The sequence below is a fragment of the Hyperolius riggenbachi genome, chromosome 4 (genome assembly GCF_040937935.1).
Source record: "Hyperolius riggenbachi isolate aHypRig1 chromosome 4, aHypRig1.pri, whole genome shotgun sequence".
NCBI classification, from domain to species: Eukaryota; Metazoa; Chordata; class Amphibia; order Anura; family Hyperoliidae; genus Hyperolius; species Hyperolius riggenbachi.
This window is the reverse complement of record NC_090649.1, coordinates 73,680,061-73,691,638: the sequence shown is the minus strand read 5'-3', so window position 1 is coordinate 73,691,638 and position 11,578 is coordinate 73,680,061. Positions and strand designations below refer to the sequence as shown.

Genomic DNA, 11,578 nt, shown 5'->3' with positions numbered 1-11,578 from the left:
TATTGGTGGTGAAGCCCTACAACACCAGGAAAGCCATATGGGGGAGGTAGGGGGGAAAGCACTAGACACTAAGGAGCTGTATAGGGGAGGGAGGACTACTAGGCACCAATAAACTGTATAGGGGTTGGAGGAGGACCATTAGAAACCAGGGAACTTTATAAGGGAGGAAGGTGGCCAGTAGACATTGAGTTTGGCCCGCGACTAGGTCCCAGTGTACAATTTCGGCCCACTTAGCATTTGAGTTTGACACTCTTGTTTTAAACAATACCAGTTGCGTGGCAGCTCTGCTGGTCTATTTGGCTGCAGTACTGTCTGAATCACAGCAGGAACAAGCATGCAGCTTATCTTGTCATATCTGACAATAATGTCAGAAGCACCTGATCTGCTGCATGCTTGTCCATGGTCTATGGCTAAACATATTAGAGGCAGAGGATCAGCAGTACAGCCAGGCAACTGGTATTGTTTAATAGGAAATAAATATGGCAGCCTCCATATCCCACTCACTGCAGTTGAAGCACACTTGAACTTTATAAGCCCTTTTTGTAATAAACTGCCCCTTGAAAGCGAACCCTCAGGTCAAACCAGATACGTACCCAAGAAGACAGAAGCTTCTGGGCACACCATTCTCCAGACCAATGATGGTCCAGATGACAGTGTGAAAAGCCTCCAGGAACCGGTGTAGTGCCGAGTTGTCCTACTTTGTCGAAATGTACTACCAGGTTTAATCTGGTAGCGTCAATCGATTAGTCAAGGTGTCTAAATATGCAATTTTATCGGGATATGCTACTGGCCTGCCTAACAACTCACCCTTCTCCACTCGTAACCCTAACTCTACTCCCTCTCCTATCCTAACACTAACCCTCCCATCTGTTCTCCTAACCCTAACCTCCCTTTTCTACTCCTAACACTAACCTACAACCTCTCCTAACCTGCTCCTATGGGATGCTTAGTAGTAGTTAGTATCGACAAGCCGGCGGAAGGATATCAGGCAAACTGAGCTCAAGTGCTGGTGCACATGCCCAGATCGGATTTCAGCATGTCTCGATCGGAAGCATAAATCGGCATTACACCGGAGGCTTCCGCCTTAGGTATCAATTTTTTTCACCAGAGTTTCACCACCTAGTGTCCACTGTAAAGACAATTTACCACATAACTTATTTGCACATCTACTGTGTCCAGGCTCAGCAAGAAGCTTTATCAAGGACACATACCCTTCTAGTGTAAACCAACTCTTGTCAGGGAGATACAACCTTTTAGGCCTTGTTCACATCATAAATCGCAATCGCTGACGCCAGCATTTTGCAGGCAATTTTTTTTAGCCCCTCCCAGCACTTACCTGCGCATTAGTGATTTTAGCAATTTGTTTACAGGAAGTAAACTTTGACCTGGAAAAGAATAAGTACAATGTATTTATTCTAAAAAGCGCTCTGGAAATTGCTACACAAAGCGCTTTGCGATTTCCCTATACCTTCCATTATAGGCAAATTGCTCCAAAAATGGTAGACAGCGCTTTGGTGAGCGGATCGGAATCAGACCACTCGTATGTGAACACTGATAGGGAATCATTGCACAAGCACTTTGAAAATCGCTGGCGCTTAAAAAAACTCCAAAAGCGCCCAAGATATGAAGAAGTCCTTAGGGCCCATTCATAAATATAATTTGCATATATTCAGCAGTGTTGCACTGGGAGACATCTCAAGCTCACTCCAACCTGAATTATCGCAAATTCTTTCTGTTTTAAGAAAGCAAACTTTTGTTTTTCTTAACATCTTAGTAAGGGGGCTTTTAGGACCATTGTAGTCCCTTACACACTCCAATGAGTTCTGGGTCACCATGAGCTTGCTGGTTAGTCGGGCCCATTCATACTTGCGTTTGCAAAACGCCGGCGATTTTTGCCAGCGTTTTGCAGGAGTGATTTTTCCACGATTTCATACTGAAAAATCACTGAACACTGCGGCATTTTTTCCGCGATCGCGTTTAGCACTTCTATAGCACTGAAATGCGACCGCCAAGAAATCACCTGAAAATAGTGCAGGCAACACGTTTGTGTTTTTGGGCGATTTGCGCAAATCGCCCATGTAAGAACAGGCCCATAGACTTTTATAACTCTAGCGCTTTTAAAAAACCCTAGCATTTTGCCAAAATTGCAGCAAAACGCTCTATTATGAATGGGCCCTTAGGGCTTATTTCCAGTGGGAGCCACAGCCATTTCTGATTTGGCTGCAGATCCCATTCTGCCGAGTAGCTGCAGCCTCAACCACTGCAATTCCATGCATGGCTATAGGGATTGGGGCGCATCCAGATTTCCACCGTAGTGCAATCTGGACGGCAGGCCATGTAATAGATAGGCAGCATTTCCCAGCCACTCTTGCCTATGGGGAAACGCTGCAGATTTGGCCATAGTGGAGATAGCCCCTTAAGCTAAGAACCCACAGCCAAATGGATTGGAATCTCAAACGATCGCTCCACGATCCATGTGGCCAAATCTGCAAGCGTCGGTTGAGCAGACATGACCGATGGTGGAGACAAAACCCGCAAAAGTAAATGACAAATAAAGCATGGCGGTCTATCAAAAAGCATCGCCACTAGTGGCATGCATCGGGAATTATTATTTATGATTCTTGTTAAATAATGTTGAGCAATATCACAGAAATTTTATTTTACAAAAATCATTCTGAAAAATCTCATGGGTATTGTCCTAAAGGCCCCCTTCACACTTAAATTCACAAAACGCTAGCGATTCCCGCTAGCGTTTTGCAGGAGTAATTTTTACGCAATTAACGAAAAAGAAATAAATCACTGGACAATAGGATTACATGTGCTAAGCGGTTTTATAAACTGCTAGCAGTTTGCAGTGAGCAGGAATCGCGCAATTCCTGCTTAGATGTAAAGCGTCTGGAGATGCTGTCAGATAATCAAACAGACCTGCAGTTCATACAGTTCCATGAAGAAAGATAGCAGATCCCATTAAAAAGGGAACCAGGGATGGGCTCGCAAAGTAAAATTTGTAATTAAAAATTAGCCTTAATCACCACAGCTGGATGATAAGGGGTTATTTACCCATAATTCCACCATCCTGCCTGCACTCCAAACAGCTTGCACACATCCTATTGGACACATTGTAAGCCTCACTACGCACACTTCCTCCTTCAAGCTGGAAGTGCATGTAGTGAGGCTTGCAACGTGGTCAATAGGAAGCATGCAAGCTGTTTGGAGGGCAGCAGAATTATGGGTAAATAACCCTTTATCCAGCCACACAGCTGCAGCAATTAAAGCTCATTTTAATTATGAATTTCAGTCCTTACGAAGTCGCGATTACTCGTGAGCCCATCCCTGAAGGGAACCTAAACTGAACTTCTACCAGCCCCCTGCAGTCACCCTGTGCCCGCATGGTACGCAACAGCTCTCCGGTGCCCCACCACAGCGGTTTCGATTTGGCCGACTTAGCCAGTGGATTGTCACTTGCACCTGTGTAGCGCCAGTTTGCACTCCTGTCATGAGAGCTTCCTGCACAGTAAGAGAAAATATGCACAGGATGCTCCTGACAACAGAACCGCAAACGAGGACACACAGCCAGGGCCGTAAAGGTGCAGTGGCCATCGTATGCCAGAATTGAAACTCAGCTGTGGTGGGGGAACTGGAGAATCGTTGTGCACCATGCGGGCACAGGGCGACTGCAGGTGGCTGGTAGATGCCACAGGAGTGAAACGGTTTTCTGCATCACTTTAGGGTCCTTTAAGCAGATAGAGGATTCTGCAGTTTCTGCCTGCGGGTTGACATGTTTAAGGGCCCATTCACACTTGCAAAACGCTAGCGATTTTGCTAAGGTGATTTTTTGCAATTAACGCATAAAGGGGGGGGGGGGGGAATTGACGTTCACACTTGCCGATTTTTCACATACGCGTTTGGCGCTTCTATAGCACTAAGCATGATCGCCAGAAAATAGTGCAGGCTACACGTTTGCGTTTGGCGATTTCCGTTAATTGCCAGCGATGAACACAAATCACCCAAGTGAGAACAGTCCCATAGGGTATTATTGCACTAGCGCTAGGAGCGTTTTGCGAAAATCGCCGGTAAAACGCTGTAGTGTGAATAGGCCCTAAGTGACATGCTTCAGACTTACTGTAAATTGTATCTTATGACATGCTGTAGGTTATAGCTTTTGAGTAACTGTGCAGCTGGTGTTATTGGCCACCAGTCAACAAGATGCAAATAATTCTTACTTTTGTGCCACTTTATTGAAAATTGAGTGCAATCTGGAACTGGACCAACTCCGCAGGAAATCATTCTGATTGGCTCAAATCCACACTGCATACTTTATACAAGCAAGTCACAGCTATGCACATGTCATTGACCGTTTTCTACTCACCAAACCATAGGATGAACATAGCAGGACACTTGGAACTCCAAACAGAGCTATGGGGGTGCATACAAATACAATTTTGATTACCCAATTTGACCACATCCATGTAGTATGATGGCCAACAGATGTGGACAGATTGTGTAAGTGGCAAAAATGGCCAATCAAGATTGGATTTGTGTACCAGGCCCCATGCTACAACAGAACCGCAGCAAGAAGCCAACGAACAACTCATTATCTTACCCATTAAATACATTTTCATATAGCCCAAAGTAAAAAAAAAAAAAATAATTTGAAAGATATTACAAAGTTATAACTGGTAAACCCCATACAATTTCCCATCAGATCAGTTGAATTGATTTCCAACAGGCCCAATCTCAAAAACAAGCGGAAAGCAGATTCTATCAATCTGACAGGAAATTGCATGGTGTGTACAGGCATTACAAATCAGGAATTTACAAGTTATCCCTTCCCAATCCCCCAAAAGGCACTCTATAACCCATAAATACTGTTTTAGGCCTGGTGCACACCAGAGGAGTTTGAGCGTTTTGAGTTTTTAAATCTGCTGCTAATGTTATCCTATGTGTCTGTGCACACTGGAGCAATGAGGTTTTGTAAAAAAAACCATAGCATTACATTGGGAAGAGCTTTTAGAGGTTTCAAAAGCTCTTCCCAATGTAATGCTATGGTTTTTTTTTACAAAACCTCATTACTCCAGTGTGCACAGACACAGGATAACATTAGCAGCAGATTTAAAAACTCAAAACGCTCAGAAAAACTCCTCTGGTGTGTTCCAGGCCTTAAAGAGGCACTTTTTCCTTTATTGAAGGCCTCTTGCTTCCTTCTGGACCACTGAAAAAAAAAAGCCTTGCCATTTTGTTCCTGCACAACTTATTTTAAGTGTTAAAGCGTAAATAGTTAAGAATAAAGACAGAGGCACTGAAATAGGTTTAGAGAATATTTTAATATTTCACATAAAAACCTGTATATACACATAATACATTGTATGTAAACATATCCAAATGCATATTAACCGCTCTGTTCAGCATTTGTTTTCAGTTAACACAATTTAGTACCACTGTAAACAAAAATAAACCTTGTATAATCTGCTGACATGGATTACAGACTGTTCTGTTGCTAGAAGCACCTGTTCGATGTATAATGCACTGTAGGTGAGGCATACAGCAGTTGGAATGCTACAAGTAACCTTACTCCTCAACGTCACATTCTTCTATAAAATAGTGCTAAACATGGATTAAAAAAAAAAAAAAAAGTTGTAATACTAACAGTGGTTTTTCAGTTCATGTCTGCCTTATTAAAAAAATGTGCAAATAGTTACAGAAAAAAAAAATGAAGTTACAGTGTGTATGCAGATGGTAAGTGCACTGAGTGTCAAAAAGAATGTGCAAAAATGTTTTCACATGAAAAAAAATGCTAAAAATGAACACTATAGCGGCAAAACAGGCAGGATTTGGATAACAAAGAGGGCAGAGACTGAAGTCTCAAAAAAAACAAAACAAAAAAACAGGGTTTGGCAACCTGCAGTGTCACAGCTACAGCTTTGTCTACAAGAGTCTTGGGCATGCCGATACATGTAGTTCCAACTCTAGCTGCAACAATGCAGGTTACCCAAATCCCATTCAATAGAATATTATTATTTATATATTTTACAGTTATATACAATGTGGGAGACTGCCCCCATAGCCCTTTATCGGGCCTCGGATAGGGTATTTACCATTTGTTTCAGAAGGAGCCAGTAAACACATTGCACAGCAATACACCACTGGGTAGAAGGGTTACAGATAGGGGTTAACGGCACAAGGCATGGTGGAGCCATCTCAGGATAGACCGCCACAGCAATGATGAATGTGCAAAGACCTTGGGGTCCGCTGGACAAAGGCAGGTAGTGTCAGTCTAGTCCCTGGGTTGGTGGCCGGACACAGGTCAGGAGCAGTGTCCATCTCCCCCAGCACAGTAAGGACAAGAGTCAAGTCTATCTGTACAGGTGGAATACTGCTTGGTAGGGTGCAGCATTGGGTGAACAGCAGTTCTCAAAGTCACAAGGGGTGGATGGGGTGACATCAGGATGACCTCAAGCTCTCAAGACCATACAATCATACTCAAGAGGTCAGTATAGGGGATGAAGCATTAGCTGAGCTCCAGCTTGGTGGCCCCTTTAGAAAAGTCCTCAGCATCTGGATGGAAACAGCTGCTGGAGTCCAAGAGTGGGTGTGCATCAGATGACCTCCACAACCAAAGTCCCTCGTCAACAGGAGACCTCCAGAAGCAAAGTTCCCCCTCCCCAGGGCTGCACCAGTAACAGAGGGGTGCATCAGATAACCCCTTCCAGGACTGGGGTACCCCGACCTCATCAGCTACAGGGGATCACCCCCCAGCCCTCCTCGATGCCAGACAGGGCAATGTCCAAGCCCTCAGCCTGCAGGATCAGAGCAGTTTGCAGCAGCTCATGCACTCCCCGCTGGAGCCGTGGCGCTTCTGCAGCGCCGCCCTGGTGGCCGTCTCGAACACCTCCCGCACGCCTTCTTTCGTCTTGGCCGAGCACTCCAGGTACTCGTAGGCGGAGATGCGGACGGCCATGGCCCTGCCGTCCTCGATGCGGACGGGCTCCTGCTTCATGCGGGCCAGCTCGTTGCGGACGTGCTCGTCGTTGCGCAGGTCCTTCTTGTTGGCCACCAGGATGATGGGCACGTTGGGGCAGAAGTGCTTGACCTCGGGCACCCACTTCTCCGGGATGTTCTCCAGCGAGTCCGGGCTGTCCACGGAGAAGCACATGAGGATGACGTCGGTGTCGGGGTAGGAGAGGGGCCGTAGGCGGTCGTAGTCCTCCTGGCCCGCCGTGTCCCACAGGGCCAGCTCCACCTGCTTGACGTCCACCTCGATGTCGGCCACGTAGTTCTCGAAGACGGTGGGCACGTAGACCTCCGGGAACTCGTCCTTGCTGAAGACGATCAGCAGGCAGGTCTTGCCGCACGCCCCGTCCCCGACCACCACCAGCTTCTTGCGGATCGCTGCCATCGCCACCTTGCTGCTGCTGTGGCCGGCGGCTGCCCGGCGCTTTCTCAGGTTGCCTATGGTTCTAATGGTGGCTGGATCCCCCGGGCTGGGGCCTCTGCGGAGATCACTGCAACGGATGAGCGCGAAGCGTTAGCGGATAGAACGCTATTGCAGCTGAGCGTTTGCGGATGGAACGTTCGTGCAGCTGTGAGCGCTAATAATAGAACGTTCTGCGGCTCTAAATCTCTTGCACGCCGCTTCTCCAGGCTCTTTAACTCCCAGGCACGCTGCGCCCGGCTATATAAAGGCTTGTGCCGCGTTCTTAATATAGCCAGCCAATGCGAGGCCGAGCGGTGACGTTATGCTCAGGGAAGCCGGGGTCCGATTGGCTCGGAGGAGCAGAGAAGGCGGCGCCCCGCGGGCAGCGGCTGACACAGACGGATTAGCTGTGTGCACTGCAGCCCCGGCTTGGGAATGGGAAAGCTGGGGGAGAGAGCGGGACTGTCGGGGACGTCAGAAGGGAGGGGGGCACGCAGGGCCAGGGGTGCAGGGAGGGCTAGGGAGGAGCACGCCTGGGACTAGCCTGGATGGTGGGTGAAATGCAGCTGGGAAAGTGGTGATTTAGCACTGTCAATGGAGAAAATCAGTGTAGAGCTTGATGTTGGGTTCTGGTGGATGAAAAAGGGTCAAGGCAGTGGCGTGGGAATGGCAGTAACAGAGCGTACACTACAGGACCCACCTATAGCTCTGTGTATGCCACTGCACTGAGGCTATAGTCAGGAAGCTCGTTACGTAGCGGGCGCTAGGGATGTGCCACTGATTGCGTATGCTGTCCGCAGCTGCATGACACGCGGACACCCACCTGCCCACAGCCCCATGCGCATGTCCACAAACGCAGCCTAGCTGCATGCTCAGCTTGCGTGGCAGGCAGATATCAGGGATGCAGAGACAGGATTTATTATATAGGACTAGTGACCTTAGCTCGTTTAATAACGGGCTCTAGGTCTGTCACCGCCGCCACCTGGCAGCGAGCGTGCGTGCGCACAAGCCCGGCCTCCCCCCTGGCTCAGTTTGCCCTTAAATGGACCCTGAGTAGGCCCCCGAAAAAGCCCAAATGAACTAACCTGGGGCTTCCTCCAGCCCCTCCTAGCCCGTGAGGTCCCTCTGCCTCCTCTGGACTCCCTCCATTCTACAGCTGGTGACTCCCCAGGAGTCATGCGCATGTGCTGCCCCTCCACACGCCCATATCGCTCACGCACCTGTTGCTATGAGCATTCTGCGCAAGTGCGGTTCATCCTTTCAAGAACTGCGCATGAGCAGTACGATGGGCGAGTGAGCAAGAAGGGCATGCGGAGAGGCCGCAGTTGCATATGACTCCCTCTGAAGTCGCCAGGCTAACAGAGCCACCAGTGGAAGAACGGTGGGAGCCCATAGGAACACCGTGGGACCTCACGAACCGCGAGGGGCTGGGGGAAGCCCCAGGTAAGTTCATTTTGGCATTTTTCAGTCCTGCTCAAGGTCCCTTTAATTCACCCTGTTGGCGGCCATGACTTGACTAGTTTTAGTCGGTGCCCTTTGCACTGGAGGGTACTTGTGTGGCGCATGCGCAGTATTACAGTTTTTGCTCACCTTCTGCGCTCCCTGCATGGACAAAGAGATAGAACAGCTGCGGAGGCCGGTTACAGATGTTGATAAGTCCTAAGGCCCACTGGTGATCGCTCTTGTTCTTACAAGCACTTTATGCAGCACTTCCCAGTACAGTTTCAGCTGCGATTGGAAGCACTGTACAATCCACTGCACATCGCTTCTCATTAGCATTTTTATTATTACTTTGTGCAAACGTTTTATATACCTGCCGGGGCTCCCGCTGTGACTTTCTGTCGGCTTCCGGTACTTAGTTTCATCCCCTTGCACAAAAGATCAAAGGTGCTGCTTTATCTCCAATGAAGCGCCGATGACCTCTTGTGCCAGGGAGCAGCGCTGCGTGACGGACCGTGGGAGACCCGAAAAGTAGTTTAAACTGTATTTAAACAACAACAAAACATTGGTAAAGTGATTTTCTCTCTGCGGACCCAAAGCGCATAAGCTTGTCTCAGATCAGTACATAGTGATGTGTCCAGGGGAAAAAAAGTTATGTGATCATAAATGCCAGACTAAATAGGTTGCTTTTCTTTTTTTTATTTAAATGAGTCCAGGGTAGGAGCTGTCTTGATTGGGTGTGGTAAGGCATTCCACAGGGTAAAGGTAGCATGACCGAAAGCTCTGACTCCAAAGGTTTTTAGTTGAACTCTGAGGGTGGTCAAGTTATTGGATCCTTTTGATCTGAGGTTGTGGGAGGTAAACCGGAAAATCACCCACAAATTAGCTGCAAAAACGCTTTTGGCTGAATCACAATCATGGTAGTGGGTTTAACACCTTTTACTTTCATCAGCGAATGGCTTTTTGGGATCGCCTGCAATCTCAAAGCGCTCTTTTGTTATCTCGGCTGCATTTTATTAGCGCAGACAGTGGGGACTCTCTCCACGTCTGGAGGGGCCTTTGCATATATTTGCTCAGTGCAGCATACATAGACTCCAGTCTGATCCTCTCCGATCATGTGCTGTGCCTCACGTTATTATTAGCAGAGGAGAGAGGTAACCTTTTCCCATTTCCTGCACACTTCCCTGCTTTTTGCTCTGGGCTCCCAGCCCTTGTGAATCATCCCAGACGGCATCCAGGCCAGACCTTCCCTTCCCAGCATGCACCTCTGCACCCCTGCTTGTGCTGTGCTGCTGACACCCATCCCTCATGTCTGCACTTGTCTGCTGTACAGAGACAAGCCAATGCTTTCTGCACATTCCTGTAGAGTACAATAGATACATATATGACATTGAAACATGTAGAACTGACTTGCGATGCCTGCCGGTATCCCCTTCCTGCAGACTAATATGGCTGATGTGTAACTGCAGCAGGCGTGTTCATTGGATCTAGCGTGGGGTACATGTGGATGTAGCACAGGGGGGTGTGTGGTTTTAGCTCTGGGGGACGTGCAGTGGGCGTGTGTTTCTAGCATGGGGGAGGGAGGGGGGGGGTGTCTGGTGCCAAAGTCACCATATTTTATGTTTGGTGGAATAAACCTTTTCTGTGGGTGTCCCTGTTGCTTCTGGCCAATTCCAGAGAAACATACAGACTGGTGACAGCACTCATGGATGCATCCGTTTGCAAGCCTACAGAGGCAATGCAGAGCCCCTCTGGAACTAAATACACACCCTGAATGCAAAGCAGATGCAAATTGTGTACTAATTCTAATCTAAAGCTTTTTGAAGTGATTGTGAAGCAGCAATTCCAGAGAAACATGGGGCCTTAGCTGCATATGTATGTGTTTATGTACGCCACTGGTTAGCTGGGCACAGGGTGAATCAAATGACGGCTCATCCTGCCGCCGCGCAAATCCCCGGCAGTGTAAAAAATACTGTTTCCCCCTCTGAGTTGTTGCAAGCGGCGGTAACGTGACTACAAACACTTCCTCCTTCTGGGCAGAAGTATTTGTAGTCAGGTGGCGCAGCTTGGAAGGCGCTGTGGGACGGATGAAAGAAGAAGGCTGCTGGGTAAGTTTAACCCCACCCTCCCACGGACTCAGCTGCAGTAATTATCCAGATGAAATCCGTTGCTCATCACCGGTCCGGTGATCACTGGAGCCCCGAATTACACTTATACCCCCCTCGTAGTATAACATTACTGCTATGGGGCGCCTAGTTTCGGTGCTGTGCGACGGAACCACTTACTTTGTCTCAGCTGTGCTTATGCTGCATCCAGTTTTGAATAATTTGGCGGAATTGTGTTACTGCAGCAAAGGGGTGTGCAGGTGAGCGCTTCAGTCCTAAGTGTATAGCTTTGCATGGGGATTCAGTGTGCATCATTGAAGCAGTTGGTTTGCTACAGTGTATAGGTTTGAAAGCTGCAGCAAGAAGGTTAGGATTATTGCGTTTTGTCGCCATCTAGTGTCCATAGATTGTATCTACCATTTTTCCAAATTTAAAGGACAACTGAAGGGAGAAGACTATGGAGGCTGCCATATTTATTTCATTTTAAACAATACATGTTTCCTGGCAGCTCTGATGATCTCTTTGGTTGTAGTAGTGTCTGAATAACACCAGAAACAAGCATGCAGCTAATCTTGTCAGATCTGACAATATTGTCAGAAATACCTGATCTACTACATGC

General features: G+C 47.8%; 1 protein-coding gene across 1 annotated transcript; it reads right to left on the bottom strand.

Moving 5' to 3' along the window:
• Positions 1–5,305: 5,305 nt before the first annotated feature.
• On the bottom strand, positions 5,306–7,636 carry RHOB (ras homolog family member B). Its single transcript, XM_068280206.1, has one exon. The coding sequence runs from the start codon at positions 7,394–7,396 to the stop codon at positions 6,806–6,808; it is 591 nt and encodes a 196-aa protein (XP_068136307.1). The 5' UTR covers positions 7,397–7,636; the 3' UTR covers positions 5,306–6,805.
• Positions 7,637–11,578: the final 3,942 nt, after the last annotated feature.

What these genes read in the sequence shown, in the direction of transcription:
- RHOB (XM_068280206.1), bottom strand. Translation starts at nt 7,396, where the DNA reads ATGGCAGCGATCCGCAAGAAGCTGGTGGTGGTCGGGGACGGGGCGTGC.